At 39.8% G+C, this 14,580-nt stretch overlaps 1 protein-coding gene across 4 annotated transcripts in view; it reads right to left on the reverse strand.

The window, feature by feature from the left end:
* Positions 1-6,253: 6,253 nt before the first annotated feature.
* The window catches only part of TMEM45A (transmembrane protein 45A), a 116,589-nt gene continuing 108,262 nt past the window's right edge, over positions 6,254-14,580 (reverse strand). For 3 of the 4 annotated variants that reach the window (XM_032631627.1, XM_032631626.1, XM_032631628.1), the window contains one exon: positions 6,254-6,678. In XM_032631627.1, the coding sequence (XP_032487518.1) occupies positions 6,585-6,678 (94 nt within the window). In that variant the 3' untranslated portion in view covers positions 6,254-6,584. Of the gene's footprint in view, positions 7,235-14,580 lie in introns of all 4 variants that reach the window. The other variant, XM_032631629.1, reaches the window with a different exon arrangement.

The following is a 14,580-nucleotide window of genomic DNA, read 5'->3' on the forward strand; positions in this document are numbered from 1 at the left end:
AGCCTGTGCTCCGCAACGGGAGAGGCCACGACAGTGAGACGTCCGCGTAACGCAAAAAAAAACAAAACACAAAACAAAACAAAAAAAGTTAGAGCACACCAAAAGTAACAATGCAGAAGTTACTAGTTAATAAATGATTTACTCTATAAGTGTAAACTCTACCTTCCTGAGAAATGTTGGACAAAAAAATAGTTAAGGAAACTTGCCAACCTGAGCGGGCCATAAAGCCTCTGAAGTGGAAAGAGCATAAATGTATAACCAAACCAGGTTGTCAGCAGCTTCTCAATAAGGACAACACGTTTTATGGTTGGTAATAAAACTTAGAGATAATATCTTCATCACTGGCATTTCCATATAACCTTCAGCATGCCATTTTACAGTTCAAATACATGCCTTATTTTGAAGTCTAAAACATTAAACTTAAAGTTATTGCTAGAGTAATGAATGTATTTGTTTTCTATGGCTGCTGTAACAAAGTACCAATAAACTGAGTGGCTTAACTGAGAAATGTATTGTCTCACAGTTCTGGAAGCTTTGAAGTCCAAGATCAAGTTATTGGTGGGGTCATGCTCCCTCCCTCTGAAGGTGCTGGAGAAGAATCTGTTCTAACCCTCTCTCCTAGCTTCCAGTGGTTTGCTGGCATCTTTGGCATTTCTTGACTTGTAGACATATCACCCTGGTCTGTGCCTTCCTATTCACATGGCATTCTCCCTATGTGTGTATCTTTGTCAAAATTTCCTCTTTTTACTAAGGACGTAAGCCCTAGTGGATTGGGGGCCACCCTACTCCAGTATGACCTCATCTTAATTAATTATGTCTACAACAGCCCTATTTCCAAATAAGGTCACATTCTGAGGTATTGGAGGTTAGGACTTCAACATATGAACTTGGGGAGACACAATTCAACCCATCATAATGGGTTAGAGTACTAATAAATTAAAATCTAAGATATTTTTAAATAACCCAAACTCTTCCTCTAACAATGCTTATGGTCTGACTTTGGGTTAAGGAAGCTTCTTTTGAGATATGAACCTGGTACTTTGGCTTATGAATTGTGTTTCCATGCTTTACCACTAGAGGGTAGCATCATTACTGTTGTTTTTTTTCTGCTGTTAAGCCTATTACACAGTAACTTCAGTACTCCGCCATTCAGCCATAATGTGGACATACCAGATATGAAGTAAATGTAGACACATTTCTCAGGGGTGTGGGGAGTGGCGAAGGTATCAGCTGGGAAGAATAGAGTGTCCTGGTCATCCCTGTCCTGGCGATTCCTCTCCTGGATTTTTGCTATGGGCCAAATGTTTGTGTACCTCCAAAATTCATGTGTTGAAACTCTAATCTCCCGCGTGATGGTATATTCAGAGGTGAGGTCTTTGGAAGGCAATTAGGTCATCAGGGTGGAGCCTTCATGATGGGCTTAATGCCTTTATAAAACAGAGACTGGAGAGAGATAATCTGTTTCTCCCACCAGGACGTGGGCCTTTACCAGACACCATATCTGCTGGCACCATGATCTTGGACTTCCCAGACTCCAGAATTGTGAGAAATAAACATTTGTCGTTTAAGCTACCCAGCTTACGGTGTTCTATTATGTCAGCCCAAACTGACTAAGACAATTTCTGAACAGAATCAAATAACCAGAGATATTCAAATAGAAGCCAAAGTCTTTTCCTCTGAATGGGACATTTGTGTGGAAAGCAGGGCTGGAGGACAGAGGGTCTTAAGAATAAGGCAGGTCCCTTTAAGAAAGAACTGAGCCATTCACCGTGCAGTCATGTAGCCTCTGAAGTGGAAAGAGCCATCTCTCTCCCTCACCCAACCCCCACCCCAGGGTCAGGAGATTTATTGATGTATCCCATCATGGGTTTGGCCACTAATTGACAGCATGATCTTAGACAAGTCACAAACTCTGGTCTGAGTCTTCACCCATAGACAACCTCTGAGGACCTATTTTCTCTAAATGATATCTTCCTTTGAATTTTCTCTCTCCTTTCCACTCCTCTAGCTCACCTTTCAATGCTACAGGTTGAGAAGGATTCCTTAGGCGCTACAATAGAGACAAAAAAAGTGTGGTTGCCTTTAGGAGATTATAATATAGTAAGAAGGAAGCATGTATGTGCAGAGATAATTAGAGGACTGAATAGCATATGATCCGCTCTCTGGGCTCCTGTTTAGGAATTTCTAAACAGGAAGGTGTGGTATGAAGCAGTAGAAAAGAAAAGCTTTGAATTGGGCCTTAAAGAATCTCCAGAACTTAGGCTGCAAAGAGGAGGAGGGAAGAGAGTGTGGTTAATACAACTTAGACATGGAAATTAAAATAAACAAGTTTTAGGGAACAGGGAGCAGTCAGCATGATTGGTACAGGGGTTATGTTAGACAATATGGGAGTATAACTCTATATTGAAATACATTCAAAGTGATTTTATTTTATTCAGGTGCAGTGCTAGTCAATTTAGAATTGATCTGAGAGGCCAAGGGAACCTGAGTCAGTTTCTGAGCAGATGAGAGAGTTGTTCCAACCTCAATTGCTAAGCCCCTTGATTACTTGGCTGGGCTTCTTTCTGCATTTTAGAGCCTGTATGTATTTTGGCTTCAGACACCAGTTATCAAGTGGGGGATTATACTGGGCTCCACCCCCAGCTTCTTAGTAAAGATCTTTAACCCTCCCTTTAGGACACTTGAAAACAGGCAGAACAGCTCAAGATCATGAGAGGAAGCAGGTAAGAGGCACTCTCTTGCCTCCATTCTAACCTTTTGCATTAATCTTATCAATTCCTCCCAAAACTCACACCAGCACTGAACACAGCTGTGTTGTCCCTGCTTTAAAGAGTTAAAGGCTCAGAAATACTGACAGCCCAGCTCAGAGCTGTTGAATTATCTTTAAAAGAGAGTGACCTAGAATTCATTAGGCTATCGTCTTAACATCTGTAAAAAGGAAGCCGTCTCATCAGATAGGAAATATATGGGAAAAAATGGGCAATATTACCTCAAGTTCAGAAATTTTTACTCTTAGAAGGAAATATAGTTAATATCTTAAGAGCTAAAGAATAATGAAATCCCATCAAATGACATGACAGCCTGGGTGGGGATTGCAGGTTTTCATGAGTAGGCAGAAAAGACAAGCAATTTTAAGTATGACTCCAGCTGGGGAAGGCACCTTCCCTGTGCTGTGCAAGACTGGGAGACAGCCTGTGTGGAGGGTTTGACGTAGTGACTATAAGTAACTGCGTTCAGCACATGCCATTAGGGTCACTGTCAAGAATCCTGTCCCATTCAATATCTGGGTCCAATATCTCAACAAGCAGACTAGGTGTTCCCCGACATTGTCTGTCATAAACAAATCATTTCCTTAACAGTAAGCCTATTTTAACATGGAAAGACTCGAGCTAAGTACAGAAATGTTTAAGAGCATCAAAATCATAATGTTGATATTTGTGCCTTAAGGAATGATGCATGTGTAGCATTTTAGGTATTTATAATTTTACAAATATTATAATTTCATCTATGCAGATTAGTCTTGTAAGTTCAATTTATAAGTGTGCAATTGACTAGCAAATTTACACTTGCGAGTTTCAGTTGAAATCTCACTAAGTTTATACAGTATTGGAATATTTAAGAAAACTTAAGTTTCACCACATTTATAAGTTTAAGAAATTAGGTTTGTAATAATAACAACTTGAGAAGATTTGTTGGTTAATTGAAGTACTTAAGAATATAAAAAATATTTAATTCATAAATATAGCGAAGAAGTTTAAAGGGAAATCTAATTATCTAAGTTTAAAGCTGTGACCCAAACATTAAAGTCTCCTTAAAATTGAATGTTAAAATTTGCTAGACTTAAAAATAGAATAATAATATCCATCACATGAACTTAAAGGTATAAGAATGGCTTATATTTTTTCATTTTTACCAGTTTGGTCCAGAAACCCAATCACTGTATTCACTGCACATCTCTTGAAGCACCTCTCCAAGCTTAAAGCAAAAATCTCCCTTCACTGCCATTTATTTAGGGGAAATTCTTTTCTATTATTTCATGCATGTCCTCTATTCTCTCAATCTTCCCATCTGGAATTCACATTAGAAAGAATATAGAATTTCTGGATCTATTCTCCATGTATACAGACTTTTCTTTCATGCTTTTTAATCTATTGACTCCATGTACTGGGAAGAACTTGTCACTTCTCAGCTTTTATTTTCACTGTTCCTGTAGCCCCGGTGACTCCTAAACCACGTTATTAATCCACATCCAACATACAATCAATACAACCTTGATTAATGAGCCTTAAAGTGACAAGATGATGAGGAGGACACCAAGACGGTCATAACCTGAACCTGATCTCCCACTTCAACAATGAGCTGGTAGTGCCATCAGAGGCTGCAGTTTCCCAAGCAAAGGCAGTTAGAGATCACAGAAATCACTGAAGAGGTATTATCACATTAACAGCCATGGTTATATTGCGTTGAGTCTTTTTAAAGAGTCTCTTTGGGCTTCCCTGGTGGCGCAGTGGTTGAGAGTCCACCTGCCGATGCAGGGGACGCGGGTTCGTGCCCCGGTCCGGGAAGATCCCACATGCCGCGGAGCGGCTGGGCCCGTGAGCCATGGCCGCTGAGCCTGCACGTCCGGAGCCTATGCTCCACAGCAGGAGAGGCCACAGCAGTGAGAGGCCCGCGTACCGCAAAAAAAAAAAAAAAAAAAAAAGAGTCTCTTTACCTTGGTTATGGCAAATCAAGCATGGGATACCCATGAAGGGGTTTGACAAAAACTCAGGAATTGAGACCCCAGGTTTTTGGAAGAGTTGAGATAAAATACAAGCAAAAGTAAGGGAGGGCACCCTTCCTCCATCCCTTCCTTGGTGAAGGCTTCCATAAAATTATAATAATGGTGCTCAATTTATTGCTCATTTCAGGGACTAGAGGCAGATAGCCCCAAACTATGGACTTAGACCTGAACCAGAAGTTCCTCCTCTGAGAACTCACTGAGTTGCATCTCACTTGTGTTCTCTGTGTGCAGAGACTGCAGGAATGGACATTTCTGCTCTGTCATAAAGACTGCTAGTATATTTACACTTACAGTTTTCAAAATTCCAGTCTTAATCTGGTTCATGCTAATTATTCCTGGAGTTCCTGCTCAGGCCTAGATACCAGCAATGCCGTTTTCACGTAACCTGCAGTTGACAGCTCACTCTTCTGAAATACAAACTTGTCAAAATCATAGAAACTTGCTGGGCTAAGGAAAAGAACCCTAAAATACAGGACACACATGGTGCAGAATGCCATGATCACCTGGGGACCACAGCATGTGGGCATTTCATATGCCAGAAATGTATTAAGGTCTATTGCATTGTTCAAGATAAACATGTAGGCACCCACATCTGCTCTTTTCAACTCTTACATTAAAAAAAAGAAATGTATCCAATTCATTGGCCTAAAGAATCCACTCACCTCTCTCTTCAGTGTCATGTGATAAGACCAGACTGGGGCAGCTTCCTGGATTTGTCAGTGCTTCTGGAAAGCCAGGGAGCTTCAGGTTTTAATTGCCCATGTGACACCTCCAGCTACCCACTACACTGCCTCTTTTCCTTCATATTCAAGTCAACCATCACAGACTCCTGCAGTACTCCTTTTCTTTCCTGTCACAGCAGAGACTGGCCTTTCTGACTAATATGGTACTAAATTAACTTCGATTTTGTCTCAGAGACCCTAGATTCATAAAATGTGACAGCCGGAAATTGATTCATCCAATTCAATTCCCTAACGTCAGAGAGAAGGACATGGTAAATGTTAAAACCCTAGAGGCTGGTGAATAGTAAAGCCAGAATGAGAAAAGAGTTCCTGACTCTCCATTGGAGGCTACTTAGTCCACCGATGAGAGAAGGGCTCTGACTTTTTACCTAGGTATTCCATTAAAGGATTTTCCTTGTTTTAACCCTTCAATTATTTTAGCAGAGCGGATGGCATGGTGGCCATACTATGCTGAGATGATTTTTTACTCTTTGGATAACATCATGACTCTCCTTTCCCAAATTTTCATGGCTTTACCAACCATGTGCCCTTCTGTAACTGTGGATCAGCCCTTTAATCTTCTCTGAGAGAGTACATCACAGGATGACTTCCGGCTTGCTTTTCCCAGGGGAGAACACAGGTGCTACAGAAAGAGATTTCTCACAAAAAGGAATTTCAGTGTCACACAGCTTCTTCTTCATGACATAAAGGTGGGGTGCAGCTGAATAACAAAAACAAAGATCTGAGGTGTTTGAATGAAGGTCCATGCATTCATTTATTTCTCATTGCAGCAACAAGATAAACAAGTGAAATTCCATCTATAATGAGTTACAAATGGTAGTAAGCCCAGGAACCCTGAGCATGTATATCTGTAAGGCAAATAAAACAATATTTTTCAGTGTGGGCATCACACTTTAGATGACCTGGGGAGAGCCATTACAAGCCCCAAATACCATAACACCAAAAATCATTCTCAACCAGTTGTTCTCCAAATAAAATGTGAAAAGGCAAAACTGTGATTAAAAATAATAAAATTTAAAAAAAGAAAAATTTCAGCTAGAAAGACTGGACGCTCAAAGTCACATCTCTTCTTCTGATTCTTGTTCTCGTTCAGCATTTTTCAGGAGTCCAACTTCTGAGGGGCAGAACCTCTTAAATCGAGATTTAACCAACCTGAGGAGAATGAAAGTCATCTCGTATTATGCTGTTTAAAATTAAAACCCAAAACTATATGTATCTATAATACAGCAAACTCCAAATTATCTGTGCAGATGGAAGAGGCACCCCCAGAAAGAAAATCACTTTTATTTGGCTTTGGAGCTACCTGTAAATATTTTGTAGATTAAAGCAGCATATAAGCAAACAGATACAATAAAGCTCTTAAATGTGTAATATGATTGTCTGCATCATATTCAAAATTTATAACTTTAATCATTTCTAAAACAAGCAAGAGAATCTCTGGGCTGTAGTAATCCCAGATGAAACCAAGCTCAGCTGTGTGGTCCAAAAAGGAGCCCTCTCCTAGGAAGGAAGTGCATGAAGGCATCTCCTGCCCCATGTTGAGCCCCACATCAAGTCTGGGCTGTACTGCAGCCTCTATTCATGTCTTCAGAGGGGTGCTTTTGTGCTGGCCACAGGCTGTTCAACCGCATGTGATGGTCCATGATGAATTAAGAAGTTGAAAGAAGTGACCTCCATTCTTGTAACTGTTTTCATAGATTAAGAGAATCTGTAGGTCAGAAGGAATTACAATTTTTGACATTGGAAGATGTGAAGCTTCTTAGTGGCAGGAACTCAGCAGGCTCTCCACTTTCTCTGATGAAATAAGAACTAGGCAAAGCTTTTCCTGTGCATGATATTTGTGAAGACATTGTGCTGTGACCATGTCAATAAAACATAGTTAACTTCCAGAAATACACAGGGATATGCAAACAAACTGATAAACCAAATCAGCAAAATCATTCCCGTTTTATGAAAAACGTCACCAGCCTATCTGTATCTGTACACTTGTTTTCTGCCTTTCTCCTTCCAATGAAGGTCTGGCCCGCCCCTCTCAATATACAGTGCTTTTACTTGTGCTCTGGATCCCACTAGAGTATGAACTTCCTAGGAGCAGAGACTTCATCTTATTTACTGCCCTGACTCTGCCAGAGTCTAGAACAAAGTCTGGTACACAATAGTGGCTCATGACATATCTGATGATTCACTGGGCTGTGGAGCAATCTGCCAGGAGTTCATATCACTCACCTCCTCAGAGGTAATTCTTCAGTCACTTCCAACTCAGCATTAATTCCTCCAACATACAACAACTGAGCAGTATCAGTAACAACTATTGACTCGGCAAGAGTCAAGAAAAAGTACTCAAAATCATTTGCCTCGATAATTAGTTGACCATTGACATTGTTCCCAATGTCCTCAACTCTTCAAGGCACTGTTCTCACGAAAGGCTAATAGTTTTAAGTAAGTTGATGACTGGGACAGTGTGTCATTTTTTAAAAATATTTATTTATTTGGCTGCGCTGGGTCTTAGTTGCGGCACGTGGGGTCTTCATTGCAGCATGCAGGATCTTTAGTTGCAGCATGTGGGATCTTTAGTTGCAGCATGCAGGATCTAGTTCCCTGACCTGAGATCCAGCCCGGGCCCCCTGAATTGGGAGCATGGAGTCTTAGCCACTGGACCACCAGGGAAGTCCCAATGTGTCATTTTTTAAAGCCACACAGTTATCTCCACATTGCACAACCTGAATATGTGCTAACTGAAAGGGATTAATTAGTTAATTCATTCATTAGGTTCATTCCTGATGACTCTTGCGGAAAATAAAGCAAAGAACTGGCTACTGATTACAAATTAACTATTAACACAGACCCTAGTGACTCCTGCACTTCCTCACTCCTCCTCTCTGGGTTTTATCTGCTGTTGTTACAAACCATCAAGCTAAGGCAAATTCAGGCTCTATCTGCACCCTGAAGCCCTTGGTATTGGCACATGCAGAAATGGCTACTGGGGACAGATTGAGGGATGGAGTAATAAAGAGGAAGTGCAAATAACTGCTAGTTCCTGGAATGATGCAAGTCCAGAGAACTAAAGTGAGGGTGTGTCTGGGCTTTTGCTCCCATATGTTCTCTTCAGTTAATACAAGAGCAGAGCTGAGACTTTGGGTATACTTCCAGAGTCAATCTGGAAATCAAACATCCAGAAAGCAAATTACCATATGCCTGGAATTTGGTCATTTCTATTTTGTTCTTCAAAATGGCTCACAAGAATCATTTGCTTGGAAAACCAACCTGAAAATGGGTAATATTTCTCTGTCCATTCAGAGGAGCTTTTGAAATAGTTCTGTACCACAGTGGTGTTTAAGTATGAAATACAGTAAAACACATAATAAGATTTCCCAACAGATAGGTCTCTCTTATGAGCTGTCATGATGAGAACTTCAGGCACGGGACCAGATGAAGCAATCTTTAAACTGTTATTCTGGAAAGCTGGGAAGTACAGCTTCATTTTTCAGAGATTTTGGGGGCAGTAGTTCCATAACTCAGTTTTGGTTCCTTGGTGATCTTTGTGCTTTGTCAAATAAATGCAGATAGAATGTCCTCAAAACCCATCACCTGTGCCTGAATTACAATCCACTTGAATTATCTTGCATATGACCTCACTGAAAGTCAGTATTCAATCTTCGTGATATTCTTTAAGCTACTGCTTAAGTTTATATCAAAATATATCAGAACACAAGTTCTTGTTTTTATATTTCAAAAGCAATATGAGAGCAAAACTTAAAAGCATATAAAACATGATTTCCAAACAATTGAACCCTATTTCCGAGTATTTCTGAAACAGATCTGTTAAAACAGCAAATAAGTGTCTTGAGTACCTACTACATGTTTGACAGTGTGCCAAGAGCTGTGAGAAATATGAAAAAGGTCTTTTCTTCCACTTGACACAATCAAGTTAGCAGGTAAGACTAACACAAGATAGATCACAATTGTTGTGATGTGTGGTAGAGACTAAAGTACTGTAAACACTCATGAAGGGAGATAAGCAAAGGCTAGAACAATCACAGAAGTTTTCATAGAAGAGATGAGCATTTAATTTGGATATGCCAGGTAGAGGCAACTACATGGTCAAAAAGTGAAAGGTGCTGGGGAAGGAGAGGCAGTTGAAAAAGTAAACATGGAGTTTCCGGTTTCTAGAAAACTATAGGTGGATAAGAGATTCATTAGGGAGCTGAAGGTTTTTGAAACAGGAAGAGACAATAGCCTTCTTTTGGCTCTGGAAGGGAACTGACATGGGGTAGAGAGTCTCCTTGAATGCCGCCATTATTCTTGGAAGCTGCCCAGCCCCTAAGGAGATGAGGCCCAGAAGTCAGCCTAAAACAGCGGAGGAAGAAGCCAAGTTTCACTCAATGGCTGAGCGAGCCCAAACTACCAGCCCATGCACGTGCTTTGAGGGAAATGAATAGGACTAATAGAAATCAGTCAATGAGAAAGTAGAATTTCCCAGCACCCATAGCACTTAGACCCCTAGAAGGAGTAACTACAGATCAAAGTGGGCTGACCCAACGCCTACCAGAGACATTTTGGGACTAGACAAGGAAATGGTTTCCTTATGCAGAGACACAGCGCCAAAGCTCCTATAGCAGTGAAGCTCAAAGAAGCACAGAGCAGGAGAGGTGACCTGGGCAAATGTCTACAGAGACATCTAGTCCTACAGAGAGAGGACTAGAAAGCTAGCTGGGGCAGAAGCTGAGACCCCACTGGGCCTAGAACCAGCTACTGTAATTTAGGGATCTAGAGCACCTGCTAGATGTGTACAATCCAATATGGTAGTCACTATGCATACATGGATATTTAAATTAATTAAACTTAGTGTGGCACTAGGCCCATGTCAAGTGCTCAATAACCACACATAGCTCATGGCTATATAATGAAGGCTGCAGATATACAACATTTCAATCAGTGCTAAAGTCTGAAGGATTGGAGTCTGCATGATTAGTAGTTGGGATCAGCCAGGCCAACTCTGGTTTGGCATTAGCTATCATGCTAATGGAAATAATAAGGAACCATGTTCACTCCTTTCTACTCCTACTCATCCTTCAAACTGCAGCTTAATTCTCAATTGTAAGGAGGCCTCCTCTGGGCTCCAATAGGGCTTTGTTCTTACACTGTTTCCATTTATTGTACTGTATTTAAATTGTGTCTCTCTCCCCATAGGGTCTACACATTATACATTTTTTGATACAGAAGAAGGAGGAGAACAAGAAAGAGCAGAATAATAAAAAGAACAAGGGTGGGTGGGGGAGGTGGTTCAAGAGAACAACCTAGTAAGGTCCTGAATTCACCTCCTCCCATGGACACAGCAAATCTACAGTTATTTAAGGAACAATTCCCTATAAAAAAAAAAATACCTGAAAACTAGCCAAACAGCTCCTCCACAGCAAAGGACAAGAGGTCCACACTGAGATGGGTAAAAGAGGCAGAGACACAGTCTCACCGAAAACCCCACTCCTGGTGTGGAGACCCACATCGGAAGGGATCTCAAAGATACAGAGCTTTTCCCTGAGGAGCAAGAATTTGTGCCCTACATCAGTCACCCCAACACTTGGGACTTGCACTGGTGAGATGAGCCCCCAAAACATCTGGCTTTGAAAACCAACAGGGCTGATGTCCAGAAAAACCAAATGGCTGTAAGGAATGGAGATTCCACTCTTAAAGGACCTGCATGCAGACTCACCCACCTGGCAATCCAGCACAAAAGCCACAGTTTGAAAAGTGCCTAGACCATATATGAATGTGATACATTTGTTAATTTTAAAGCATCTGCCAGCAAGGGAGAGATCTGTTAGGACTCTCTCCAGGAATGGAAGCACTGGCAGGTACCATTTTTGCTTTCTGCCCCATCTATTTTGTTAGCACCAGCACTAGCAGCCACCATTTTTGCAGTCACTTTCTAACCTGTTAGCACCAGTGTTAGAAATTAAAGGAGAAATTTAAAAATACCTGGAGAGGGCTTCCCTGGTGGCACAGTGGTTGAGAGTCCGCCTGCCATTGCAGGGGACATGGGTTCGAGCCCTGGTCTGGAAGGGTCCCACATGCCGCAGAGCGGCTGGGCCCGTGAGCCATGGCCGCTGAGCCTACGCGTCCGGAGCCTGTGCTCCACAACGGGAGAGGCTGCAACAGTGAGAGGCCCGCGTACCGCAAAAATAAATAAATAAATATAAATAAATAAATAAATAAATAAAAATACCTGGAGACAAGTGAAAATGGAAATACAACATACCAAAATCTATGCAATGCAACAAAAGCAGTTCTAAGATGGAAGTTTATAGCAATACAGGCCTACCTCAAGAAATAAGAAAAATCTCAAATAAACAACCTAACTTTTACACCTAAGGGAAATAAAAAAAGAAGAGTAAACAAAGCCCAAAGTTACTAAAAGGAAGGAAATAATAAAGAACAGAGCAGAAATAAATGAAATAGAGACTAAAAGACAAATAGAAAAGATTGATGAAACAAGGAGCTGGTTCTTTGAAAAGATAAACAAAATAGACAAAACTTTAGCTAGACTCACTAAGAGAAACAGAGAGAAGGCTCAAATAAATAAAATCAGAAATAAAAGAGGAGAAATTACAATTATACCAAAAGAGACTACTATGAACTATTATACACCAACAAATTGAATAACCTGGAAGTAATGGATAAACTCCTAGAAACATACAATCTTCTAAGACTGAATCATCAAGAAATAGAAAATCTGAATAGACTAATTACTAGTGAGGAGATTAAAACAGTAATCAAAAAACTCCCAACAAAGAAAAGTCCAGGACCAGACTGCTTCACTGGTAAATTGTACCAAATATTCAAAAAAGACTTAATAGCTATCCTTCTCAAACTCTTCCAAAAAACTGAAGAGGAGGGAATGCTCCCAAACTCACTTCACAAGGCCAACATTACCCTGATACCAAAATCACACAAAGACATCACAAACAAAAAAGAAAATTACAGACCAATATCACTGATGAACATAGGTACAAAAATCTTCAACAAAATATTAGCAAACTGAACTCAAGAATACGTTAACAGGATCATACACCCTGATCAAGTGGGATTTATTCCAGGGATGCAAGGATGGTTCAACAACCACAAATCAATCAATGTGATATGTCACATTAACAAAAAGAAGGATTAAAATCATATGATTATCTCAATAGATGCATAAAAAGCATTTGACAAAATTCAACATCATTTGTGATAAAAACTCTCAACAAGTGGATATAAAAAGAATGTACCTTAACATAATAAAGGCCATATATTACATGCTTACAGGTAACATCATACTCAGTGATGAAATCATGAAAGTTTTTTCCTTAAAATCAGGACCAAAACAATGATGTTCACTCTCACCACTTTTAGTCAAAATAATATTATAAGTCCTAGCCAGAGCATTTAGGCAAGAAAAAAAAAAAGGCATCCAAATTGAAAAGGAAGAAGTAAAACTGTCACTATTTGCAGATGACATGATACTATGTATAGAAAACCCTAAAGACACCAACAAAAAACTGTTAGAACTAATAAATAAATTTAGTAAAGTTGCAGGATACAAAATCAATATGCAAACATGTTGCACTTTTACACACTAACAATGAACTATCAGAAAGAGAAAGAAAAAAAATCCCATTAACAATTGCATCAAAAAGAATAAAATATCTATGAACAAATTTAACCAAGAAGATGAAAGACCTATACATTGAAAACTGTAAGACACTGATGAAAGTAACTGAAGAAGACAAAAATAAATGGAAAGATATTCCATGCTTATGAATTGGAAGAATTAATACTGTTAAAATGTCCATATTACCCAAAACAATCTGCAGATTCAATGCAATCCCTACCAAATTCCAAAGGCATTTCTCACAGAAATAGAACAAACAATCCTAAAATTTGTATGGAATCACAAAAGATCCTAAATAGCCAAAGCACTCTTGAAAAAGAAGAACAAAGCTGAAAGCATCATACACTCTGATTTCAGACTATACTACAGAGCTGTAGTATAGATATAGGAATAAAAACAGACCCATAGATCAATGGCACAGAGTAAAGAGCCTAAAAATAATACACATATATGGTCCATTAATTTGTGATAAAGGAAGCAAGAACACAAAATGGGGAAAGGCCAGTCTCTTCAAAAATGGTGCTGGGGCTACGGTAATCAAGACACTATGGTACTGGCACAAAAACAGAAAGATAGATCAATGGAACAGGAGAGAAAGCCCAGAGATAAATCCACGCACATATGGTCACCTTATCTTTGATAAAGGTGGCAGGAATGTACAGTGGAGAAAGGAGAGCCTCTTCAATAAGTGGTGCTGGGAAAACTGGACAGGTACATGTAAAAGTATGAGATTAGATCACTCCCTAACACCATACACAAAAATAAGCTCAAAATGGATTAAAGACCTCAATGTAAGGCCAGAAACTATCAAACTCTTAGAGGAAAACATAGGAAGAACACTCTATGACATAAATCACAGCAAGATCCTTTTTGACCCACCTCCTAGAGTAATGGAAATAAAAACAAAAATAAACAAATGGGACCTAATGAAACTTCAAAGCTTTTGCACAGCAAAGGAAACCATAAACAAGACCAAAAGATAACCCTCAGAATGGGAGAAAATATTTGCAAATGAAACAACTGACAAAGGATTAATCTCCAAAATTTACAAGCAGCTCATGCAGCTCAATAACAAAAAAACAAACAACCCAATCCAAAAAATGGGCAGAAGACTTAATAGACATTTCTCCAAAGAAGATATACAGACTGCCAACAAACACAGGAAAGAATGCTCAACATCATTAATCATTAGAGAAATGCAAATCAAAACTACAATAAGATATCACCTCACACCAGTCAGAATGGCCATCATCAAAAAATCTAGAAACAATAAATGCTGGAGAGGCTGTGGAGAAAAGGGAACACTCTTGCACTGCTGGTGGGAATGTGAATTGGTTCAGCCACTATGGAGAACAGTATGGAGGTTCCTTAAAAAACTACAAATAGAACTACCATATGACCCAGCA

Source organism: Phocoena sinus, chromosome 4 (assembly GCF_008692025.1).
Source record: "Phocoena sinus isolate mPhoSin1 chromosome 4, mPhoSin1.pri, whole genome shotgun sequence".
Classification (NCBI taxonomy): domain Eukaryota; kingdom Metazoa; phylum Chordata; class Mammalia; order Artiodactyla; family Phocoenidae; genus Phocoena; species Phocoena sinus.